Source organism: Lemur catta, chromosome 22 (assembly GCF_020740605.2).
Source record: "Lemur catta isolate mLemCat1 chromosome 22, mLemCat1.pri, whole genome shotgun sequence".
NCBI lineage: Eukaryota > Metazoa > Chordata > Mammalia > Primates > Lemuridae > Lemur > Lemur catta.
This window is the reverse complement of record NC_059149.1, coordinates 23,160,912-23,187,151: the sequence shown is the minus strand read 5'-3', so window position 1 is coordinate 23,187,151 and position 26,240 is coordinate 23,160,912. Positions and strand designations below refer to the sequence as shown.

The following is a 26,240-nucleotide window of genomic DNA, read 5'->3' as shown; positions in this document are numbered from 1 at the left end:
CAACTAGCAAACAGGAAGAAAATATTTGCAACATATAGTACACATCAAAATTATTATTATTATTATATATATTTTTTGAGACAGAGTCTTGCTTTGTTGCCCGGGCTAGAGTGAGTGCCGTGGCATCAGCCTAGCTCACAGCAACCTCAAACTCCCGGGCTCAAGCAATCCTCCTGCCTCAGCCTCCCGAGTAGCTGGGACTACAGGCATGTGCCACCATGCCCGGCTAATTTTTTTCTATATATATATTTTTTAGTTCACCAGATAATTTCTTTCTATTTTTAGTAGAGACAAGGTCTTGCTCTTGCTCAAGCTGGTCTCAAACTCCTGACCTCGAGCGATCCACCTGCCTCAGCCTCCCAGAGTGCTAGGATTACAGGCATGAGCCACTGCACCCGGCCACACATCAAAATTATTAATACAGAGAAAACTTAAAAATTGATTGAAAAATGGTGGAAAGAGACAATTTACCTTAGTGTATTTATGTGTATATATTTTTGTTAATTTATATGTATATTGTACCTGTATGTGTATAGATATATACGCATATGTACATATGCCTTAAACATACAAAAAGATGTTCTGCCTCACTCATAATTAGAGAAATGCAAATAAAAAACACCACCAAGATACTGATTCTCACCTATTAGATTGGTAAAAATTAAGAGGCATGATCACACATTGTGTTGTCCAGGCTGCCTGGGAGCCAAACGTTCCCATACAATGCTGGTGGAATGCAAACCTGTACAACCATTCTGGAGGGGATGACACCTAAAAAAATTATACACGCATTTACTTTTGACCCACAGTCCCACTTCTAAGTATATACTCTGAAGATACACATCAAACAACACAAAAACACAATCCCATTATTGTTTGCTATTGTGAAAGACTGGGAAAATCTAAATGTTCATTCATATGACAATGGTTGAACAAACTATGGTACAGTTATGCAATGGAGCATTAGGCAACAGTAAACAAGAATGAGGACTTTCTCTGTGAACCACCGTGGTGTGATTTCCAGGGTATGCTTTTTTAAAGTGAAAAAAGCAAATTGCAAAAGAGCGTCTGCAGGAATAACTGGGGCTGGGAGCAGCCGGTGTTCTGGGGAGGGGCCTGTGTTAGGGAGGCAGTTTCAGGTATGTGAGCAACAGCAGCTGTACTTGCCTTGTGGCAGCAGAAAAAGGATGCACCAGTGGTCAACCGGCTCTTAAATATGATAACTAGATTCACATCACAGATTTTGATGATAAAATTATCATTATAAATAAAAATGTTATCCTTCATCAAGTGGGTGAAATTAGGCACATTAATGCCAGTGCAGCAGATAAAATTGTGTGGGTGACATTCTACAATAGAAGTTCAGATGTCTTCCCTCCCACCCCCGCTCCACTGAATTGGATACTACTGGAGGGTCCCCATGTGTGCTATTTATCTTTGTGCCTTCTATATAGGTGGACCTAAGTGAAGCAAGGCAGATGCAATCACACCCCTAGAACGGCCGGTTCCATCTCATTTTAAGAACAGAGGTGACAATGTCTCCACTCACGAGCAAAGGAGACACACACACGCACACCTCCCCACACCACACCGTTGGGGCTGCCCCAGCCCTCCCTAGGAGTCCCGGGACTCCCGGGCTTTGCTTACTCCTCGCCCTTCCCCAGCGGCTGGCGCTTGGGCAGATGACCAGGTCGCTGTCGCCCCCTCGTGCTGCGGGGCAGCGGCTAATGTGCCCCCAATTGACCCGGAATGGGCAAGATTAGAGCCATTGGTTCCACTTTCCCGTGGGTGGCTCTCAATGCTCCCTGGCGCTGGAGAGAGAGGAAGAAGGGACGCCAGGATCCTTGGAGAGGTGACTCCTCGGAGATGGTGAGACCGAAGACAACCGCAACCAGAACACTGGGCGCTGTGCGAACAAGGACAGTCTCTCTTTCTGCAGGGGCTGGGCGGGTGTGATAGGGACACCTCTTCCCAGGTTTGCGCAGGGCGCACCCGACCCGGAGCCGAGGCAGCCGGTTCCATAACAAGGTCTCCCGCTTGCACCGCTCGTGATGGACTTTGATCCTCGCGGCAAACCAGGAAGGCTAAGGTTTGAACTCAGGGCTTTGGACTCCAGGTCCTGCTCAAGACGTCCTTTCCTTTGCGACTTGCTAGAGCCCGACTGTCCGCCCAGAGAATTCCACCGTATGATAAAGCTCTGGCAGTTTCGTGGCTTTAGGCTTTTATCTGGGTGCGTCGCCCCATCTCCTGCCCCCAGCACTTGGAAGGCGGGAACCTAGATGAGCCTGTTTTGCCTCCCCCCAGAGTGGAGGGGCGGAGCTCCCGCCTGCAGTCCTCTGAAGGGAAAAGTTCACAGTGGCTCGGTGGTGTACGGTGGTGGCTGTACCTACCTATCAACCAGACACTCGCCTGCACCTCTCTGGAAAGGATATGATAATACTGGTTTTCTAGTGAGTCGTGGGATGGTATGTTTTAAGCGCATTAAAATATTTGATTCATTACTGTTTCTTCTACATATGTATCCTGAGGAAATAATCTAAAATACTGACAAGGATGCAGACACAAAGATTAAAGGCATAAAAATAAAACCTCATTTACAGTGATGAAAAAATTAGATATTATGTAAAAGCATAAACTGTCTGCTGTGGCCCATCCATAACATGAAATATTAGGTTGCTATTTTAAATTATATTTGTTTAAAAAAACTCAAAGTACTGGACATGCTTATGATGTAAATTTAAACATACACCAACCACCATATACTCTATGAGCTCAAATATGCAAAAATAGAGAAGGAAGTGCACTAAAATGTTATCTCTGGATGACTGTTACATTTTCTTTTAACTTTTCTCCATTTTTTCCATGGTGTGCATGTGACTTTTATAATCAGAACAATAAAATAATATTTAAAGAAAGTATGGGTTAACACAAGATTTTGAGATCTCTGAGGGCAAAGGATGTCTATTTCAAAAAAGAAAAAGTTGTGTTGTTTTGCCAGATGCTAGTCTGTCTGGGTGTGCTCTCCTATTAATGGGCTGGACCACCTTGAAAATTGCTTAACCTCTCTGATCTGGACCCCTCACTGAAAAAAAAAAAGGCAGGGAATACTCAGGGTATAGCTTTGATGTAAAGATTCAATGATACCATGTATAAGAAATAATTACTTGGTGGCTGAATGATCAATTTTGCTGAAACTTCGCATGAGTTTTTGCAGGCAACTCTTTGCCCACTAGCCTGGGGGGATGAGTTCAGTTTAACTGGATTTCAGGAGATAACATCCAAAAAGCTGTTGTAACGTCGAATTCCCATTAAGAATGTTTAAGAAACATTTGATCTGAAGTCCCCAAAAGAACTCTAGTAAAATCCCGTTTTGATTAAAAAAAAAATAAAACCCCTTCGATTCTGTGCTGGGACTGATGACACCAAGTCGTGTTTTCTTAATCCATGTAGCCTGAGTAATACCAGCAGTGGACATTCGTTGATAGTTTCAGCCCCATTATTTCACTTAATTCTCGCAGTCATCCCCTGATGGGCATGTGAAGCTTAGCGAGCTTAATACTTTGCCCCAAAGCCCGCAGTTATGTTCCGGAGCAAGGGCTGGATGTGTTGACTCTATGTTCCTCACCATTGTGCAACACTGCCTCCCTTTACTCGGTGCCAGCTGCGACCGAGTTGTTTTTCTGGAGATCTAATGCACGCACACTCGCTCGGGGCAATCACCTTCAGGGAGGGTAAAGAGTAGGAAGAGAAGAGGCCAAGGCCCTCCCCCAAATATAGCCCCAAGCCCATTCTTCGTTCCCAAGGCTGAGAAGCTGCTCCTGGGAAATGGCGAATTTGGGCTCCGCAGACCAGGACTCTGAGCAAAGTGTGACATTTCCGTCTCCAGGGGTCGAGACACGCTCGTCCTCAGTTTTCCGGCCTCTGCGCGCACTAAGATCATCCTGCGATGCCCACCTGTCTATACCTCGGTTTCGCCCTACCCCTGCGCTGTAAGGAGTGGACAGTTGAGCTAAGATCGGGCCGGATGGACGGGCCCGGATTGCACAGCGAGGACTCCACCCCCAGCCCTGCACGTCCTCTGGTCCGGTTGGGGCGGGGGGTGGGAGAGGATCCCCGCGGACCTCAGAAGCTCCCGCTTGTACCGTATTGACGCAGGTACGAGCCGAGCGCAGCACCATCTTTGCACGTTTGCTTTGCTTTTGAGAACCGTCAATACGAACCAAACCTCCCAGGGGATTGACTGGGCGGTGGGGAGGGCGCGGGACGAATGCGTTTGGGGAGGAAGGTGCAGGGTTAGCACGTGGTTTTTGCAGGAACCAATGGGACGCGGCGGTCTTGTCCCCCGGCCCTGGTCCCCCGGCCCGCCGGGATGGCCCTGAGGAAGGCGCGGTTCGGGACGTCGGGTGTCTGTCCGAGAGCTTGGGTCTGTCTGCTGGGCCTGCAGCGACAAGACGGGAAGTTCAGGGCGCCGCGCTCGGCGGGGACCGGGAACTCCTCGGCCCCGCCCCCTCCGCCTTCGAGATGCTGCTGGGTCGGGTCACCTCCACCCCCTTCTCTGTCAATGACATCCTGCGGCTGCAGCGGGAGCAGAGCGGCCCCGCGGCTTCGCCACACCGTGGGGTGCGGGGGAGCCCGGAAAAATCTCCGTACCCGCGAATGGACTCGGAGCCGCGAGGGTCAGAGATTCACAACGCCGGTGGTGGTGGCAGCGGCGGCGGCAGCGACAGAAGACAAGACCGATTGGAGCCACGTGGGGCTTCCTGTGAGGCAGTCGCCGAGATGGACGCGGAAAGGGTGGGGGAGCCACGTGAGTAAGCGCTCAGGTCTTGCCTTCTACGGGGGATATTGAGGGGGATTAGAGGTGCGTGGGGGAAAATGCATCTCCCAGTGTCGGGGGTCCCAGGTCCTCTCCCCCATTTCCCTCATTTGAGGAGTCCAAAAACAGGCCTCTGGGCCCCCACTCCCACCCCCTTCCGACACCCCGTGTGCTTCCCGCGTCCCTAAGGAAAATGAGGTCCTGAATCTTAGGGTTCGCTCTGCCGGCACCCGCCCCTCTCGTTCCCCACAAGCACCGCCCGGATTCCCAGAACCTCCAGCTCCGCGTCTCCACTGTGCTCCACCACCGCCTCCCTTCCCTGCCCTCTCCTAGTCTCTCCCTACTCTAAACCATCCAAAAAAGAGGAGCCAGCAAAGCAGGGAGCCGTCCTCGGCCTGCTGCCCGTCCAGGCCGGGCCCTTTCCCGGGGCAGTCTGAGCGCCCAGGCCAGCTCGCGGTCCCTCCGCACAGGTTCCTCCTCTGGAACACGCGAGACGGGGACTGGGTGCTTTTGAGTCCCCAGAAAGGGAAGGCCCTGCGCGCGCTGGCGCCAGATTCTCGCGTCGGGGAGCGTGTTAAAGGCAGCCGGGGTTGTCGCTGAGCTGGGAGGAGGCTCCGGCCGCGTCCTGGCGCCTGGTCTCCAAGGCCCGGCACCTGCGTCCAGCCCGCAGGACGGGAAGGGGCTGCCGGGGAGTTGCGTTGCGTCGGCTCCGCTAACCTGGGAGCCTTCGGCAAGAGAGGCTGGATATTCCGAGGAACGAGAAAGCCACCTTCCTCTCGCCAACCCTCTGCACCTGGGTGGGAAATCTCAGCGCAGGGCAGGCCTCCTCTGCCAGGCTGCACCACGGCACCTCCGTGCCAGGCACAAACTAACCAAATAAAATAGAGCCCATATCGGAGTTATTCGCTGACTTGCAGGCTGCTTAGTCACTAACTCCAGAAGCCTGGAGAACATAAACTTTGCTGTGTTCGCGAAGAAGTTGGTGGGTTTTCTGTGGCGGACTCTAAACACTAAAGTCCCTCCGCGCTGCTCGGCCAACTCGGCAAACATTTTAGATTTGCTGACAAAGTGTCTTGTTCCTCGGACCACCACGGTAGCCTCTCAGCCAAAGGCCCGCGCGGCGCGTCCCTCCTCCGCTGGAAACCAAGTCCCGGGGGCGATGTCTCTTCCCTGCTTCTGGAAGCCAAGGAGGGACCGAGCCCGGCTCCAGGAACCGAATCCAGGACCGCAGAGGCGCTCAGCCGGGGATAGGGACCTTCCTGGTGGGCTTCAAGCCTCATCCGTCCCCAGCCGACCTACCTTGCCTTCAAGGACTCTGGGCTTAGGATCTCCGGATTGTGACCTGGAAGACACAGGGTGCTGGCAGGCGCCCGGGGTGCTGTGCAATCCTTCACCCCGCGTGGTCAGCGACTTTCAAATGTGGTCCTGCTTGCGCCACCCCGTCGCTGAAGGTGGGTTATCTTTGGATGATGCTAAGAAAACAAGCCCTAGTCAGTATTTTTCCTCTTTTCGAGAGGAGATAGCCTTGGTTTCTCTTAGCGCAGGCATCTTTGAAGGAAGTTTTTCTTTCCTGAAAGTTTAAATACCAAACAGCTGCACCCCCCAGGAGATTGTGCCAGCGTCGCTAGGGATTAAAAGTCGGGTTGCGCACCCGCTCTAGTTAGGAAAGTCCTGCCCTGCCCTGCTGAGAACTTGCAGCCCCTCCAGTCTCCTGGTTTTCTCCTGGGGTGAGTTTCCCTAAAAATTCAGCGTTTCCTCTCTACCCACCTTTGGGGTAAAACAGAGCTTAAGCCAAGACCTAGAGAGGTGAGAAGGGAAGAAAACGCTACATCTTGGCGTCTGCAAAAGTGAGTCGCCTGGGGGAAAGAGGACTTCAGGGTGAAGCCAGCACCCTCGGCCTGCCAGAAAGACCCCCAAGGAGGGGGAGGCTGCTTTTTAAAAAGCCAGTATGGACCTCAACTTCATACATCTCTCAGTTTCCAAGCTAAGTGTCAGGAGCCAGGAAATATTTTTTTATCATATTTTGTTAATTTGCCTTACAAAGCTGGGCCGCTGGTGCTGGCAGAGTACTTGATGACCACAAAGACAAGGGTGTGTGCAAAAGTTGGGTGAAGGTAGGAGACACTCAAGATTCCCCCTCCTGGACTTGGAGCCCAGTTCCATGAGATGCCCCCGGGGCAGCGACGGAGCAGGAGACAGACAGGACCCTCCCAAGAGCAAATCACTGAGTTTGGGCTTTCTTGAGACCCGGACTTCTCTCTCCTCCTCTTCCTCCTCCTCTTCCTCCCTTTACTTGCAAGGATGACCCAAAGTCCGCCGGAATCGGATAGGCCTACACACTCACACCTGATCCTCATGGCGAACTTTCCCCCAAACTGAACCACCGTACACACACACTCTAAGAAGAAAATGGAGCTACCTTAGACTCTTGATGAATAGTCTACCTTTGGGGAAAATGACGTATACAGAGTGTCACAATTTATTTATGTTCCAGCAGGTAGAAAAGCGATGAGCTTGGAGAAAAGAAACATTCAGACAGCCTGGGACGGAGTTGAAGGGTAGGAGGGAGAAGGGGGTGCCGAGCGAAGGCTGCTAGGCAGGGAGGAGGCTTCTTGAAAACGATGTAATAAGCATCGCTCAGGTGAGCCTTAGGCTGCGCGCTGATGCTGTCCCTTCCTGTGCTTCTAGAGCTCGGCCTGAGCGCGGCCTCGCCCCTCGGCGGCCGGACCCGGGAGCGCGGTGTTGGCGACACCGGCGACGGCGTGCGCGGTGGCGGCGCGGAGCAGCCCAGGGCGCGGCAGCGGCGGAAGCCGCGCGTGCTCTTCTCGCAGGCGCAGGTGCTGGCCCTGGAGCGGCGCTTCAAGCAGCAGCGGTACCTGTCGGCGCCCGAGCGCGAGCACCTGGCCAGCGCACTGCAGCTCACGTCCACGCAGGTCAAGATCTGGTTCCAGAACCGGCGCTACAAGTGCAAGAGGCAGCGCCAGGACAAGTCGCTGGAACTGGCCGGCCACCCGCTAGCGCCGCGCCGGGTGGCGGTGCCCGTGCTGGTGCGGGATGGCAAGCCCTGCCTGGGCCCCGGCGCGCCCGCCTTCCCCGGCCCCTACAGCGGCCCCGCACCGCCCTACTCCTGCTGCGGCGGCTACACCGGTGCCCCCTACGGCGCGGGCTACGGCGGCGCCTACGCCGGCGCGCCCTCGGGCCCCGCGGCACCCACACCACTGGCCAGCTCTGGCCTCGGTCCCGGAGGCCCTAACGTCACCCCACAGGGCCACCTGGCCACCACGCTGCAGGGCGTCAGAGCCTGGTGAGGCGCCTCGGCTCGGCTACGCCCGCCAGGGCCAGGTGCTCCGTCCCTTCCGTCCGCCTGCGGGTCGCTGCCAGGATGAGCGATCGCGGCGGTGTAGGGAAGTGGCGACCCAACAGCACTTCTCCCCGGAGCCATCTCTGGGACTGCAAACTGCATCATCCAGCTGAAGTCCCTGGGGGCGTTTTTCCCCCAGGAGACGTAACAGGGGACGTCCGCCAGCTGCCCACGAGGTGGCACTGGGAGGGAAGAAAACCAGGGGCGGCTGTCAGTTTTGGATGTCACAGCAGTACTGAGGCAAGTGGCTTTTCGGGCCTCAACCCCAGGGGCCTGAGAAGCTCTTTAATTTGTATGCGGCAGCCCCTGGGCACTAGGGGGTGAATGGAAGGTCTATGGGGCCTCCATCCTCTGAGTACAGGCAACTGGTGGGGGTTGAGGAAAAAGGAGAGGGGAGGAGTGCAGGAACGGGACCAAGAGCCGGGAAGAGAGGAGAGGACCGGGAGGTTCAGGAAGAGGGACTATTGCTTAGAGTCCCCTCCTATGGGGCCTCAGCATCCCTCCAACCGCCGCGTTCCTGGGGACCCTACAATCGGTAGAGTGCTCTTTCCTGGGCACGACGGCTCTCCAGGACGTAGCCTCGACATTCCGGTCCTCCACTCACTGTCACTGCACGTCCCTTATATACAGCACCCCATCTCGAATAAATACGATAAATGAGTTTGTGTGGGCGCGTGCGTGTGTGGTGTGTGTAGGCTGTTAGAACCTATTCTCTCGGTTACCTCTGAACAACTTCGAATTCAAACAAAAATGAAGCCCAGGCCGGGCGCGGTGGCTCACGCCTGTAATCCTAGCTCTGGGAGGCCGAGGCGGGTGGATCGCTCGAGGTCAGGAGTTCGAGACCAGCCTGAGCAAGAGTGAGACCCTGTCTCTACTAAAAATAGAAAGAAATTAGCTGGACAACTAAAAATATATATACAAAAAAAAATTAGCCGGGCATGGTGGCTCATGCCTGTAGTCCCAGCTACTCGGGAGGCTGAGGCAGTAGGATCGCTTAAGCCCAGGAGTCTGAGGTTGCTGTGAGCTAGGCTGATGCCACCGCACTCACTCTAGCCCGGGCAACAAAGTGAGACTCTGTCTCAAAAAAAAAAAAAAAAAAAAAAAAATGAAGCCCAGAAGTTCGAAGGAGACAAAACTTATTCAACGCTGGAGGCAGGGTACCTAATTTTCTCTCCACACACCCCCCCTTCTTCTTTGTAGGTTTTCCTTCTATCATCAGCTTCTAAATTCCACATCAGGAAAGGAGGCCCCTAGGTGACAATAAGTTCTAAAAATATGGGTAAAAGGCCTAAACTTTAGGCTTCCTAAAATCATGAAATTTTGACATCTCCACCCCCAATACATGACCCCCAATACATCTGAGGTCATGTAAATTAAAGAGTGAAAATAAACTCATTTTATTAATAAAGACATTGGATCAAATAGAAAATTTGTGGCAGGACAAATTTAGTAGGAAAATCTGTCTTTTTTCCTCTTGGATTACATTTTTTAGAAATGAAAACTCTGGTTCTCACCCCACCCCCACATATCAAAGGTTAAATTATCTTATTTAATAAATTCTCATATTTAATTAAAATGTACTCCTGAATGTTCTCATTTCTGAATATGTCCTGGTTGTTTTTGTTAAAGTGGGAAACAGAGACTGCTTGAGTCTATGTAAACTATACCTGACTATTGATAGCTTATATCCCTTAAAGTTTACATGTTTAAACTTAAAAAAAAAAAGTTAGTTCTTTTTTTCTTACTATTTCCTTACATTTTCTTTCCTTTTGATTTTCATTGCTTCTCCCTTTTATTTCTCAATTTTCACTGCCAATAAAAGTGGATTTAGAAACAGCTCACAGTGTCTTTCAATTATTGTTAGTGTTGTGCCTCTGGGATTAAAACATGAGTGTGTGTACTTTAAATTTGGAAATCTCAATAAGTATTCCTGGGTCAACAATACTAAGAAAAAAATAGAGATTACAGTTAAAATCTCCATCATGAAAGAATTGTCATACAGTGTTACCATTCTTCTTTCACTTTGGAAGTTATTCCTTACAAGAGGAGAAGTTGGACACTGGTCTTAGATTCCTGGCAGGTGAGTTTCAGTCTAGCCCTTAGTTCTTAAGTGAGTTGTATTCAATTTTTCTAATATCAGCTTCTAAAAAGACTATATGTTAATTAAAAAAAATCTTTTGGGTAAGATCCTTACCCCAGAAATGTAGCTCATTGTAGAATGGATGGGCAAAGTCATTGGCACGAAGTAGGAAATTAATAAACATTCTTTCCTTCACCCTCTCACCTGCCTCTAACATAGAAAAGTAAGAGAAGTTAGCAGACCTGTGATGTTCTGAATAGGTCTTGCCTCCTGAGTGAGAGAGAGTGAGTGACTCCCACACCCTCTCCACACCTTTGTGACCACAGGGAGATGCACAGGAAGATCAGTGACAGTTATGGGCAAGGCTCCAAGTGACTAGGGAAGAAAGAGGCTCAATCACCAGTAACTCAGTCATCACTGAACATTCCTGGAAGGGACACAAGAGAATATAAGATTCGGCTGCTGCCCCTAAGGAATTTATTATCTAATTGGGATAGCAAAGACCAACGTGAGAAAGGTATCTAAAAATATAAGGTCGTATATGCTGCATGTCAAATAGGCAGGCATTAAGTTCTCTCTAGAGAGAGAGAAAATCCTGTGCACGCTGGGTGCTTAGAAAGGGCTGCATAGAACGGGGGTGGGGAGGTAAGCCTGGTGATTAGCGTGGGAATGACACTACTGGGGAGAGGCTCCAGGAAAGCTCCTGGACTTTGCAATGGAGAAAAGTAAATGGGTACACTCCAAAAACAGAGCCGTATTTTATAGTAGTTTGAGATTCAATTCAAGCTAGCTTCTGAGAATTTGCAAACTGCATTGAGTGGACTGAATGGGTGTGGGAGGTGGGAGGGAGTGTGGCTTACATGCACATCCAAGATCCCTTAGATGTTCTACTTGCCTGCTACATTGTTTGTCATGCTGCCCACATTGCTGTGGTATCCATATTGGACCAGCCTTAAATATATATGTATTTAGTATGTATAACAAAAACCTTATCCATGTGCCATTCATGTGGCATTTTCTTCAGAGCACAGCGAGGACATTTGAGATTCACATGACACCAAAGATTTCTTTCCTAAAGGAAAGGAGAGTGAAGGAAAATTCTCCTCCCCCATCTCCCCACTCTCAGCCTGTCAGGATCAATTTAGAACAAATCCCTCTCCCAGCTCATCAAGCCCACCCCCAGCTGCCTGTCTTCCATCTCTGTAATCTCGCCTTTGCACTGAAAGCTGCCCCCTTTTGTGTGTCACTTCCCAACAACGGCTTATCCTTGGCAGGGCTTTTACCAGGGAGCCGCTCTGTAAGCAATCAGCCTCTTATCTGCATCGTTCGGTCCCATCACTCCAGTCACCTCTTAATGTTCACAAGTTCCCCAAATGGGAAGTAATTGACCTCTAAACAAAACAAAAAAGCTCTCAGAGAGATAGCAGAGGTTCCTTTCCTGACTGTCCCAGGGCTAAGGGTCTCACCTAGGCCAGGTGGATAAGTCAATAAAATTGCAGACTTCCTGACTCCCTGTCCTTCCTCTCCTGGCCCAGCCCTGCTCCAAGCCAGCTCCATCCCGATACCATCTGCAAATCAAATAGAGCACAAGTCTAACTCCAGATCACAGACTTGCCAGAGATTTCTGGTACTTATTTTTTTGTAAGGTTATCATTGTTATCATTATTATCATTACCATAATCATCATTATTATTTTCAGGGGGGCATATTGAAATCTTTTAAAATTCCATGTGAAAAGTGTTTAAAATAATCAGTATTTATAGCAGCTTTTTATTATTATATCAGCTCATGAACTGGTCCTTTGTCTTTTTCACAAAAGGAGGGAACTCCCAGGCTTAAAAGCTATGCCCCTCCCTTCCCTTCCCCTAAGGACAGAGACATGGAGGTGGTGGAGGAGCCCTCAGTTAGGAATTGTCTTGTTCTAGTCCCAGTTTGACTAAGAACATGCTCTGTGACCTTGAGTAAGGCTCCTAACCTCTCTGAGCCTCAGTCTCTGCATCTATAAAATCAAGAAGATGGATCTCTGAGGCTATTATTCTAATTTGGGGTAGCTCCCTCTTGGTGTCAGATACCTTTAATTTTTACAATTATGAGATAGATCATATATACAGAAGATTACATAAAACATATATGTACAATTTAAAGAGTTCCTGTAAAGTGAACAAAGATGGGACTCCCACTCAGTGTAAGAAACATGGAGTGCCAAGCCCTCAGCACCCATCTCCCCATGCCCCTCCCAGAATGCAAACCCATTTCCCTGTCTTCACCCAAAGGAGGTGCCAGCTATTCTGACTTCTGTGATATAATGTACAGGCTTCTTTCTATGGATTTATCTCTAGGGACACATCTCTTAACAATGTGGTTTAATTTTGCCAGATTTTGAACATTCTGCAAGTAGAATCATACTGTATGCATTGTTTTGTGACTTGCTTCTTTTACTCAAGTTGATGTTTCTGAGATGTGTCCATGCTGTCATGTGTAGCTTTAGTTTGCTCGTTTTCATTGTTATATTGTGTCTGGCACCCGATGCCAGACCGGGTGAGGGGCGGAAGGGAAAGATACAAGTGCATCTTCCGATGCCTGTGGGCAAACAGAATATTTGAAGACTCTGGCTTCTGCATTCCCCTTGCCCATTTTTGTCTGTGGTTTCCTCTGCACTTTGAAACCCATGCCTCCTACTGATTCATCCTTTCAAAACTCCAACTCTTGAGAGTGAGGACATTCAGCCCCTGAGCCATTTCCACCCCCCCCCCAACTTCTACCTCCCCCTCCCCAGTAGCAGGGAGAGAGAGAGCTTCGTGGGAAGTCGCTCTGCCTTCCTGGCTGACTCTCCGATTAAATTCATCCAGCAACCTCCCTCCTTCAACCCAAAAGAAAGATGTGGTCTTAGTGACATAGTCCAGATTCCACCTTAAGAAAAGCAAAGATATGCCCAGCAGCCGTGAGCCTGACCACAAACCTCAGAGCACTTTCTAATTCAGTCCCCATGGGGCTGTCCTCATAAGCTGCTTTCAGTCAAACTTCCCTCCTCCCCATCTGTGCCTCAATGACTCCTGCCTCCTCCTGTCACCAGCCCTGTTTAATTGCTGGAAACCCTAGGGCCCAGGATTGGAATCCTAAGTGAGGAATTCCGTGGTCCACAGGGGAACCTTTCCCTTCATGGCTCCTGTCTCCAGTCCACCGCAAGCCCCCTGGTGCCTCGCCTGGACTTCCGCCATGGGAAGCCTGTCTTGACACCCAGATTGGGTCAGAACCCCCTGGCATGTGCTCCTAGAGCACCTTGGAGGTCCCCATCGTAATGCAGTGACTCTTCTTGTCTGTTATCCTTTCTAAACAATCAGCCTCCTGTCCATCCTGTGTATTTCCAATGCACCTTGTGCCTGTCATAGAGTAGGGGCCACATACCATCTCTTGATGTATCAAATGATCAAACAAGTGAGTGGTTGCTGTTTGGCTTCCTGGCATGACCCACACAGTCTGCATTAAAGACCCAGGCTCTGAGCTGGCTCCTCGGTAGTCAGATCCTCTGCAAGAAACCCCTTTTCTGTGTGGACAGGATCCAGCTCTTGGCTGGGGCTGCCTAAGCCCCAATAACAGGGACCCTAAGGATCTCTGTTGGCCAGGGGTTATGGCTACAGAGAAAAAGGAAGTTCCCTGTTTGATTCCTCCAGCCATTCTCCTGTAGGTAGATCTAACTTAAATTGGCAAATATTAAGGAATATTAGGCTGAGCATTGTGAGGGGATATAATACCAGTATCATTAAAAGTATTTATGAGAGACCTACTACTAAGCGTAAAGCACTCTTCTATGCACTGGGAAAAGGAAAAGAAACACGTCAATGTACAAAACAGAGTTCTTATTCTCAGGAAGATTATAAACTAGCAGGTGAGACAGCCTCTACAGCCAATTATACTAGGAAAAACTAGAAAAGGCTCATTATAAACATATCACATGGGAGCATAGAGAAGGGAACAACTTATTCTGACCAGGGTCAACCACTCATTCAATTATTTGAATACCTACATTATGATTTCTACCCAGAAGATGCTTAGAATGGGAGACCTGTGGCAGAAACATCTAGCTGTCATCCAATATCTGTTTCCCCCTTTCACTTAGGAGTTGAATCCTAGAGTTTTAGTTAAACACATGGTCTCCCAGCTAAAGGTTATATTTCCCAGACTCCCCTGCAGCTAGGGTGGCCAAGTAATGAAGTTCAGGCCAAAGGATGTAAACAAAAACGATATATATATAGGCCAGGCATGGTGGCTCATACCTGTAATCCCAGCACTTTGGGATTCCCACTAGGAGTATTTGAAAACTCTGGTCACTCTATCTTCTCATCACCCCTTGTCAGCTGTCTTTTTTACCTCTCCCTTTGTCCACTTACTTGCTTAGAACAGGGCAATACAGACAGGCAGTGAGAATTCCATGAATATCTGTATCATGGCATAGTTGGGATGAACCATCAGAGAAGCAGAAGGAAATGAGATTGCAGAGGTGCCCAGTCAGTGGGTAGAGAAAAACAATGTTTATTAAGCCCATGCTTAGTGCTTGGTTCTTGCCATGCATTATATTATTTAATTGCCATAATCACTCCCTAAATGCTAAGCTCCAATAGGGCACAGTAAGTTCCAGATTAGGAAACTAAGGCTCAGAGAGATTAAGAAGTGTATGCAGAATCACCAGCGCTAAGGGTAGACGTAGAAGTTTAGCCTCCAAAGTCCATTTGCTTTTCATTACATTCTGCTGCCTTTTCCTAATCATTACAACTGCTTCTCCTTACTGTTATTTAACTACCTAAACATGCAGCTATATCTGCTAATGATTCAGCACTCAACATCTGCTTTCAGGAATGCGTCTGGCCCAAAAAGCACCTTCAGATGGTTAAGATCTAAGAGACGCCCTTGGGCTCTGATCTCCACCCAGGGACATCCACATTCAAAATCAGTCCTGTGAACTCATGACATAGCAGTATGACATAATGCCAAGAACATTAGTGCTGGAGACAATAGCTCCTATGGAGCAACTGGCAGCCACTGCTTGCAGAACTTGAAGGTCCCACCAGGGGACACCATTGCCTCCAGTTTCCTGCCCGGGAAAGGGAATTCCCCCAGATTCCTTGGCATTCCACCAAAGCCTTTGCATTTGACTTTGAGCAGTATTTCAGGTTCTTTTGCAGGTCAAACCCTTTACCTTCCCGTCTGGATATTGACAGTTGGAAATGAACAGAAGACATTGAATCATTAGATTAAGGCTCCATAGATATGAGCTCGTGTTGGCAATGGGTGATGCTGGTCACTACATCAGTGGGGTGCTTTACAACGCACAAATGTCCTTTATAAATACTGTCTCATTTAATTGCCATAAGGGAAAATATTACTACTACACAGCTGAGGAAACTAGGGAAACTGAGGGACTTACCCTAGGTCACCCAGTTTGTAAATCAGAGCCAGAATAGAAACTCCCTAATCCTGTTTACACATCCTCTGTCCAGGATTGAATTTGTGTATCTAAAATATAGCTGTGTTTAGGAACCAACCCTGAAGGGCTGGTGAAACAAATATTGCTAATAGATTAGCCTGGGACTCTGCCCTCCTTTTCACCTCCGTCTGGTCTCTGAAACACCTGGAAGGGACGGTGATCTGGTCAGCCCCCTCATGTTGAACTGTTCTTGACCCAGAGCAGAGGCTCCTGACTGATCCAGAGCTGAGGACCTCAGTGAATCTGTTGGATTCTGGCTTAGCTCCACCCCTGACCAGCATTGCCATGGAGGGCAAGTTACTTCATCTCTTCTGACTTCAACTTCATTGTGGATAAAATGGAATTAGTTAAACCAGCTGTTATCAATGAGACTTTCCGGCTGTAAGTAACAGGAACCTAACTCACACCAGCACGAGCAAAAAATTCAAGGCAATTTCTTGGCCCATGCAGCTAAATAGCAGCGACGCTTAAGGTGGAGGGGACTTCGGATGACTGAAACCAGAGCATAGCAGCATCTCTTATCCACTGAAGAAGGAAGCCAGTGCAGCTTTGGGGCCTCTGTGTTTCCCTACCCTATGGAGTAAAATCCTCCTGACCTAAAAATTGCCTTATCTATAGGGCAGGGCTGACCAGGCTGGGATGCAGTTGTTGGCTTGCTCCCAGGACTGCAAGCTGTGGCAATTGGGCAGTGACGCAGAGGGGCAGTAAGAGGAGAAGGACTTGGCTCTGCCCAGAAAGGTCAAAATAGTCAGAGCTTGATGTGCATGAAATCCAGTCCACAACTACCAGCCGCTGCACACACACACACACACACACACACACACACACACACACACACACACACACACACTCTCACTGTCCCGAGGGCAGCACCAGCCTCACACCAGCCTCCAGCTTGCAGTAGTCCCCTGACAACTGCTTTAGCAGATAGAATCCATATTGATATTAATATAATCAATTGATATGATACTATCAATTAGTACAAGTACAGTGCTTTGAACAGCACATTCTAAGCATTAGGTAAGTATTAGCTACTGTTGTTTTAGTGCCAAGCTGAGGATTTCAGTATCGCTGAATTTTATTAGTTTAGAAAGACCTATTTCACGAAGTCCGAATGCAATGCTAGGTCGGTCACCCTAAAACAGGTGGACATAAAATGGGCCAGCCTCCCCCCCGGCGCTGAGCCCTCTCTAGAGGGGTGGGGAAGTCTGTCCATGGAGAACAGGTGTCTCACCTGCCTGCTCCTTTCTCCTGCTCACTCTTCCTCCTGCTCAGATCTCAGATGGCACCAAATAGCTTCTATCCCCACGTGAGGGGAGGCAGCCATCGGGAATGTGCAGGGTCCACTGTGCCCTTGGGTCTGGTTTCTCAGGGGCCTTAAGCCAAGTTCAGCAGTCGGAGTCTGGGCCCCCACCCCCAGCCTCATCCCCAACACCACCTGCTTGGGCCGAACCCCTCCCTGCCACCTGCTCACTCCAGCTTTCCCCAGCCCTCTCCAGCCGGGCTGATTCTGTCCAGAGGTCTGGGGGGAAAGTGCTGCCATGTTTGACCTGGCCTGTCAGTTTCCCTGTGTACTGACTGATCAGCCAACTGCTGGCTTTGATGGGAGGATATATTTCAAACATTTCGTAGTGAAAAAAAAAAAAAAGGAGGCAAAAATCAAACAGGCCTACACATTGAGAGACATGGGCCAAAGTTCTGACTTGGTCACTGACATGTAATTTTAAATGAACCATTTACAGTCTCTGAACCTTAGTTTTTCCCACTCCTAAAATGATGCCTAAGGCCTCGTACCATCCGATTCTGTGAATTTTTAAGCGGGAATGCCGCAACGTCTCCTGTTTCCAGACATTGCCCTCTCTCCACCATTCCTTGTTTCCACACCTTCCAGTCCGTTCTCCTTCTCCCTTCTTTCCTCCCCCTGAGCCCCTTCAGAGGGGAAGGGAGCCTGGAGAAGTGTATGACCGGATGAAAGGCTTGTCCCTGCCCAAAGCACTGCAGGCGGCAGGGCCCTGCTGCAGGGTGGTCCAGAGGGTCTGCCCTCCCTCCTCGCTTGTGAGCTGTGAAAACACCGGGAGGGCCCTGCCTGCCTGGGGGCCACAGGGGCAGGACCCGCCTCAGGCCAAATATAAACTCCTGGCTGAGCTGACTTACTGCCCTCCAAGTGGTTCAGGGCTGCGCTGTCCCAAATAACTTTCAGGACAGGGTCCATGAGAGGAGCCCTAGTCAGTAGTCCTGGGAGAAAGCAGTTTCTTTGTGAACCAGCCTCTCTGGGTCCCCAGGCCCCGTCTAGTCTCAGGGGTCAGGAGAACCCTCCAGAGGAGCAGGCAGAGTCCTAGCGCCCCGCCCATCATCCCACAGGGGTCCGCACCCACCCTGTGCCTAGAAACTGGCTCTGCCACCTTCTCAGATGATCACCCACCCTGATTATCACCATGGTGGGGCACCATGAGCCTACAACGACCTGCTCAGCTTTCTGGCAGGCTCTGAGAGCGGGAGGCAGCAGCAGAGGGAAGGTCTGAAATGGTTTCTGGCATTCAGCGCAGGGTGGGAAGGTCAGAGCCTCTTCCCCTAGACAAACAGCCCCCAATGTGTCTCCCAGGCGAGGGTCTCTGTTAAGCTGTTGAGCAGACCAGGCTCTGAAGGACAGCGGCCACCCAGTTAGAGGGCAGGGAAACTTCTGCAGATGCAGCCCCGCGCCTGGGGTGCTCCAAAAATTGCCAGCTGTGGAGGGGTGGAGGGGAGGTGACCAGGGCATCGTTAGCAAAATACTCTTGAGTTCCTATTGCCCAATAAATCTCCTCTGATGGATTTCCTTGGGCAATAAGCATTGGTGAGGGGCTGAAGGAGGTTGAGTTATATCATCTGCTGCCAAAGTTTCCCAAGCCCTGAGCTCCTTGACCTCACAGAAAGCTGGCATGCACAGCTGGATGGGGGGAGTCAGACCTTTTTAAAGGGTCTTGGGGTGGAGGGAGAGAGGCCTGTTAGCAGGGATGGGATATAAAGCCTGAAGGGGCTGCTCACCAGCCCAAAGTGTTACATTGGGCTAATATATCAAGGTATTGGCAGAGCAGTGTTCCTTCCTGAGGCTCGAGGAGAGAATCCATTTCTCTTCTTTTCCTGTTTCTAGAGGCTGCCATGTTCCTTGGCTTGTGGCCTCCTTCCATTCTCAGAGCCAGCATGGCTGGTGGGGTCTTTCTCACATCTCCTCACTCTGTGCTTCAGGGTCACATCCCTCTCCTGCCTCCTCCTTCTACTTTTCAGAACCCTTGTGACGATACCAGGCTCACCTGGGTGATCCAGAATCATCTTCCCATCTCAAGGTCAGCTGACTAGAGCCTTTAACTCTACCCGCGACCTTAACTTTCCCTGGCCATCTGCATAGCATATTCACAGAAGCCGGGGATTAGGAGGTGGCTGTCACTGGGAGGCCATTATTCTGCCTGCCACAGCCCCTTTGTGACTTCGTAATTGCCCTTGCACATTTTCGCCCGTGTAAGCTGCATAAACACAGCAAGGGGAGGAAGACAAACCTTTCACTGTGATTTTCCGTGGGACTCCTTGGCCCCTGGTGGATAATTCTGCTGGCCAGTGAGATGTCTCATAGTAACTGAAGGTGGATATTCAGCTAGCAAACATTCATTGAGCACCTTCTGTGTGCCAAGAACTATGCCAGGCATTAGGGATGGTACAAATGTGAGGAGGACACTGTCCCTCCTCAGGGAGCTGACTGTATAATAAGGGAGGTGACCCATCCACATGGCCCAAATACAAAGCACAAAGGGAGGCAATGTGCAGCTAGGTGAGGCAAAGTGTCCTGGGCTGTGTTCACAGTCTGCAGGGAGAGCTGAGGCCAAGGAGGTCATGATGGGGGAGGGGAGCCCAGGCTCAGCTCCAGCTCTACACTTTTAATCTTTTAAAATTACAAATGAATACAAGGAAATTCACCTGTTTCCCTCTCCTCCTTTCCTTCTCCCAATCTGCTATCTCCATCTCACTAAGCAGAGGTAACTCCTCTATTGAAAATAATATATATATTCTTCCAGATATATTCTATATGTTAAAGTGTTCAAATGTAAAATATCATACAGATAACATGGAAATTATCTTTTCCCTATACAATGGGTTCATTCTATAACACATTTTGCAACTTAAGCCAGTCTCTGACCAAGTTGAAGGAATGTCCCCAAGACAGTACATTGTGTATTTCTGGGGCAAGTTTCTAAACATGGAATAGTTATGTCAAAGGATATGGGGGACACTGGAGGTATTATTTTTGCAATTTCCTATGAATTTATAACTTTCAAAAGAAAACATTTAAAAGTTTTGTTTGTTTATTTTTAATGAGAAGAGAACTAGGAAAGATGAGAGAAGAAACCAGCTTTGCCAAAGACTTTCCCATTGCACAGGGTGGTTTTTGGTGGTTGTTTTATCTACAATAACCTATTAACCTTCCCTCCTTCCCAGACAGACAACATACCATCCTCTTGAACGAGGTTTAATGGAAGGCGTCTTACACCAGGACGGACACAAAAGTTGCATAAAAATAGCTCAAAAACACATCAGCATATACTTTTTCCAGATTACCAGTGAACATTCAACCCATTTGCTTTATTCTGTGGGATCTAGCTATCAATCTAATATCATTGTTTCTATATCATTCTTGGGGTTAAGTTACACACATCACTTGCCTTTGCCCTTACATCCTTTGGTGTTTGTGTCCCAAGCATATTCTCATACACAATCACAGTGCCATGTTTAACCAGTGATTTAACATTGACTCAAGACTTTCATTGTCCCTGTTCCACTTTTGTCACCTGTCCCAGTAACGTCCAGTACAGAACCCAGCCGGGGGGCAGGTCCTGCACCTAGTGGTCATGCCTCTGAGAGCCTCAGGTTTAGTAGCTCTGACTGTGCCACCCACTTCTCCTCATCCCGGGCACCCAGAAGTCTCATCTGTAAGGCACGGTGGTAGTGGTTGTCCCGCTTCTCTGTGAGTAAAGGCTCTCTGACAGTCCTTAAGAGCTACATGGAGTATTTCTCTTAGGCATCATTATTCCAGAGAAGCGTCTCAACTTCTACCGCGGGTGGGTTGGGGCCCAGGAGATCCGCTGCGGTTTCCGCTCCCGGACTGGGAAAAGGCTTGGGGCGCAGGGAGGCGAGTAGGAGGAGGAATCGGGGAAGGAAACCTCCGGAGGAGAGCGGCGCGGGCAGTGCCAAGGACGCGCCTTGTCCGCCGGGTCACCTGGCGCGCGTGGCGGCCAATCCGCGGCGCGGGCCGGGTCCCCGCGGCCAATGGGAAGGCGGCGCGGCGCGCTCCCCCGGGGCTATAAGTGGCGCTGGGCGGCGGAAAGTGAAAGTGGTGCGGCCGCGGCCCGCACAGCCGGCGGGATGCTCAGGGTGCCCGAGCAGCGGCCCGGGGAGGCGGAGGCGGCCGGCAGCAGCCCCGGGGCCGCGCCACCGCCCCAGCCCAAGCCGCTCACCTCCTTCCTCATCCAGGACATCCTGCGCGACCCGCGGCCCCCTCGCCAGCCGGATCCCAGGCGCCACCCAGAGCCGGAGTCCGGAGAAGGAGGAGGCCGCGCCGGGACGCCAAGGGACGAGCCGAGCTCCGGGCCCTGCGCCGCGCCCGGGGAGGCCGACATGCCGGCCGAGACCGAGCCAGGTGAGCCGGGGAGGCCGGACCGGGCGGGGTCCCGCGGGATGGGCAGATGGGCCCGAGGGTGGCACGGGCGCGATGACCGGTCCCTGCTGGGCCTCCCAGAGCAGGGATGCAGGGACGTGGGGCCCCGCGGCGGCGCGGCGACAGGCGGAGGGACCTCCCCGCCCCCGCAGCCACCGGAGCGCCTCAGGGATTCACCAGCGCCCGGCGTCAGGGCGGCGCAGGATGTGACACCCGCGTGACCCGCCCGGCTCGGTGCGCTCTGCTCCGCGTGGCTCCCACGCCGGCGCGCAGCCAGGGCGCTCACTGCGCCGAGATGACAATCCTGACCCGCGCCACCCCCCATCGCAACAGCCCACGTCACCTGTCCGCGGTCGCCAGGACTGACAACAGCTCATTAATACGAACAAATTAGTTTGACCAGCAAAGACTCCCTTTGCTTCCCAATCCCATGGACAGTAAAACAGTCAATCTGGGTGTTCCCCTCGGTGTTGGGGAGATATGACACCGTAGGAACATTTAGAGTAGACTTATTTTCTTTCCTGTCACTTCTTATGAGGCACCCTAACGCCTCATTTAGAGAAAGAGGGATTAAAGCCGGGCATGAACTTGGCTTTGCCTCTCCCGTGTCACAAGCCGCCTCTGGCCTACCCGGATGCTAACACCGGATGCCTTTGCCAGGTACCTCGTTCCTCGTTCCTCGCTGTCTTCCCTGCCGCCCTTCTGCCACCTCTCCTCGGTACACTCAGCACACATGTCTACAATTTCCATTTAATTCTACCGGGTAATATGGCAGAAAGCGCGACCACTGAACGCTTCTAACTTTGGGTTCTTGCTGATTATTAGAAAAATGAATACATCATATACACATTTACGCCTAGCTCACTCCAGAGAGTCCCCCAGTCATGTGAAAAAAGTGAAATGTATCCAAGACGACAGTGGGCTGTTTGTTCACTCTCTAAAGAGATAAGGATGGATTGAATTCTGTTCTCTTCCCCACTAACATGTAACTTTTTTCTTCCCATCCCTCCTTCTTCCCTCTCCTTTCCAGACAGGCACTTTGGGACTTATCTGTTGGACTGTGAAGACGCTCCAGGCGCCTTACCAAGCCTTCCCCAGACCCCCAAGCAGCCGCAGAAGCGCTCCCGAGCCGCCTTCTCCCACACTCAGGTCATCGAGTTAGAGAGGAAGTTCAGCCATCAGAAGTACCTGTCAGCCCCCGAAAGGGCTCACCTGGCCAAGAACCTCAAGCTCACTGAGACCCAAGTGAAAATATGGTTCCAAAATAGACGCTATAAGACCAAGCGAAAGCAGCTCACCTCGGACCTGGGAGACTTGGAGCAGCACTCCTCCTTGCCAGCCCTGAAAGAGGAGGGCTTGTCCCGAACCTCCCTGGTCTCCGTGTATAACAGCTACCCCTATTACCCCTACCTGTACTGCGTGGGCAGCTGGAGCCCGGCTTTCTGGTAATGCCAGCTCAGATGACAACCATGTATGATCAAAAATTGCCTTGCCCAGGGGGGTCTCTCTGGAAAGCAAAAGGGGCCGAGGTCAGGGAGCAACGGGGAGCCAGAGGTGTGCAGACCAAAGCTGTCGGAGGTTTGCGTGGAAATCCCAGCGTCCTCATTGGTGGGCCAATGACAGATCTGGGACAGTGAATGTTTTAATATCTGAATAGTTCCCCCGATGTGTACTGTAGGTCATTTTTGCTTTCAGCTACCTGTCTGAAGGGAGAGAAAATCAAGTGCTGTCTCCAGCACTCTGTGTGATTCGGGATGAGTGGTCCAACGGCTCCTGAGGATCCTGTTTCTGCAGCTCCAACCTCTTGGGGATCTGAGCAGCAACTCTGAGAGGGCAAACCTAGAGGGAGGAAGGACAGCCAAGACTCGGATGTCACCTGCTGAGTTAAACTAAAGTTTTTATTGGCCTTGGAATATGGCCAAGGTTTCTCTCTGTCCCTGTAAAAGAGGGGAAACAGAGGGTCTCAAAGAGGAAGCCCTCATGCTCGGCACAGATTGGCATAGGAGATAGAGCAGGGTGGGAGGAGATAAAAATATCAGCTTCCTATTGTCCCTTTTAAAATAGTATGCCAATTTAAGTATTTACAGGGTGGCCTGAATAGAACAAGATGCACTCACTGTGGTTTAAGACAAGCTGTATAAACAGAACTCTATTGCAATGGGTGGGGCCATGCCAGAAGAATCTCTGCACATCCAAGACAGGGGCCTAACTCGAGTCTCCACAGTGCTGCTGGGGGCCACTGCATTTTTAATTAGCAAAAGGTGGAATGGCCTCTTCTGAACTGTTGTGTCCTAGGCTGGAGAATTTAAAACCAAAAGTTTCCTGGAGTTTTCAGGCTATAATTCATACTATATCGTGACAGATGACATAATTCTTTACCATAGGTTCTTCCTTCCCTCCTCTTTTTATTTTTATTTTTTATTTATCATTTTTCCTACAGCAATCACCGCACTAAAGAGCTTCATTTCAGTCCAGACTTTTAGTCTGGCTACACCTAACATTCACCTTCCTTATTTAGCCTGAGATCTGCTCTTCCCCCCGCCCCGCCGCCCTTCCCCCGCCCCCAAAGCTTTATCTGTCCTAGGTTAAAAAAGAAAAAAAAAGTAAGGGGGCAGATTCTGAATTGGCTAAAAGACACACATTTTTTCAAACTAGTAACTCTTATTTCTTTCCTTTAAAAATATACAGCATTAAATCTCAAATCCTATTTAAAGACCTGACAGCTCCAGAAGGTCACTGCTGCTTTTGTAGGACTTTCTGGTGGCTCTGTTGTTACATTCAAAGTCTGGCTACCCTTGGGAATCTTTGCAGGCAGGCAGAGGAGGTAAGAGGTAGTGGGTTTTCACATAGAAGGGAGAACACAGTGCAAAATGAAGGGCTGGCGTCACTGAGCTGCCTATAGTGGAAACAGAGGGCTTGGGGTGGGGCAGCCCAGGCCGTGGGGAGCCCACTGACCAAGTGAAGGGGCTGACAGCACTTTGCAGGAAGAGGCTCAGGAAAAGGAAACCATTTTCAAAACACAACATTACTGTGGCTTCCATCAGAAAATAAAGCAAGAAACTATCTAAATGTTTCGGGAACTGTGTTTAATGCCCATAATGGGTCCCCAGTCAGAATGAGCAGAGAGCAAAGGAGACATCTGGCTGTCCTTCCCTGTCCATCCTATTATCTCAGGTGACCTGGTTGAGGGGAGACAACGGCAACAAAAAAATTACTAATGAGATAGCCCAAGGCCTGGAAGTCTCTTGATCCCACTGCTTATTTCTGTTTAGTGAGAAACTTTCCAATTTTCTCCTATAAACAGGGCCAATTTACTGTTGGTGGCAAAACTGCCAAAGTAAGTAGATAGAAAGTTGGCCATTTGCACCCTATTCTTCCATGGTTTGGGCTCCGTGTTAATTATTGTTCAATGCCACATGCTGCTGACACCCACCACAGTACTAGATAGCACAAAAGGCAGAGTCTCCTAAATTGCTTTCTCCTTTATACACATCTTTTAAAATAAATGTTTAGTGCTCAGTCTCTACTCAGTACTGTTTCTCTCTCCACCTCTGAATTTAATGCAATCTGCAATTCTGTAAGGATTAAACATTTTACTGTAGATTGTGTTGCAAAAAAAAAAAAGTCTTCATTTAAAATTATTTGGTTTGTGAATCCATCTTGCTCTTCCGCCGTTGCAACAGTCATTGACCTATATCTGAACTATAGCAAACCTATATCTGAACCTATATCAAAAACCACCTGAAGAACTAGTCTGTATCTGACGGGTGAATCGGACAGTGTGCTGGACCATTTCACCCAGACAGCCTGTTTCTGTCCTGATAAATTAACCTGGGTTCTCCACATGCATAACCAACCCTGCTTGGATCTGTACATAAAAGCCTGTGACTTGAAGTTTAGTAAAGTGCCCCCACCAAACTTTATTTTTCTATGTATTTTTTGCAACAATAAGTGTTTTTAAAATAAAGTATCTATGTCTTTATCAGACCTGAGTGTGAAGTTCAGTTTCCTACAAATGCATGTTAATTAACTTGCATATTTCTGGTTACCATGTCCCTCACCCTCAATCCACATGAAAACCCATGATGACCAAATGATCAAAAGCAGCAGTTTTGCCAGTAGCCAGTGATGGTCACTCTTTTATAAATGCAGGGTCCTCCATTCCTGGTAAAATGTGGGGAAGGGAAAAGACTTCTCTGTCTTCAGTTTGATAATCACCTACTCCATCCCAGGGATACCTTTCTTTCTTTCTTTCTTTCCTTTTTCTTTTCTTTCCTTTCTTTCTCTCTTTCTCTTTCTTTCTTCTCTGTAGAGACAGGGTCTTGCTCTGTCACCCAGACCAGAGTACAGTGGCACAATCATAGCTCACTGCAACCTCAAACTCCTGTGCCCATGCAATCCTCCCACCTCAGCCTCCCGAGTAGCTGGGACAAGTGTGTGCCACCACACCCAGCTAATTTTATTTATTTGGGGGGGGCGGTAGAGATGGTGTCTCAGTACGTTATTCAGAGTGATCTCAAACTCCTGGCCTCAAGGGATCCTCCTGCCTCAGCCTCCCAAAGTGCTGGGATTACAGATGTAAACTAGTGTGCCTGATTTTGCTTACATTTCTTGAAGGGAACACAGAGACCATGGAAATACTTCTTTAAAAAAATTCCCCTTTCATGTCCCACTAGCCCCTCATACTACAACTTCCCTGGGCCCCCTGGCTCCTGCATCTCCCCCAAAATGTCACCTTCATCCAGAACAATAGAACTTTGCAAGTGACATCTTTGAATTGGAATCAGAAGTATGGAAAATAGGTTTTATTAATGTGTT

The 26,240-nt window shown here is 49.7% G+C and overlaps 2 protein-coding genes across 2 annotated transcripts; both read left to right on the top strand.

Annotated features, from left to right (window-relative positions):
• Nucleotides 1–4,479: 4,479 nt before the first annotated feature.
• NKX2-6 (NK2 homeobox 6) lies at nt 4,480–8,422 on the top strand. The gene is made up of 2 exons (XM_045535369.1): nt 4,480–4,807; nt 7,505–8,422. The coding sequence occupies exons 1-2, from the start codon at nt 4,522–4,524 to the stop codon at nt 8,122–8,124; spliced, it is 906 nt and encodes a 301-aa protein (XP_045391325.1). The 5' UTR covers nt 4,480–4,521; the 3' UTR covers nt 8,125–8,422.
• Nucleotides 8,423–21,118: 12,696 nt separating this feature from the next.
• On the top strand, nt 21,119–25,409 carry NKX3-1 (NK3 homeobox 1). The gene is made up of 2 exons (XM_045535263.1): nt 21,119–21,404; nt 22,453–25,409. Exons 1-2 carry the CDS (start codon nt 21,131–21,133, stop codon nt 22,869–22,871), a joined length of 693 nt encoding a protein of 230 aa, XP_045391219.1. The 5' UTR covers nt 21,119–21,130; the 3' UTR covers nt 22,872–25,409.
• Nucleotides 25,410–26,240: the final 831 nt, after the last annotated feature.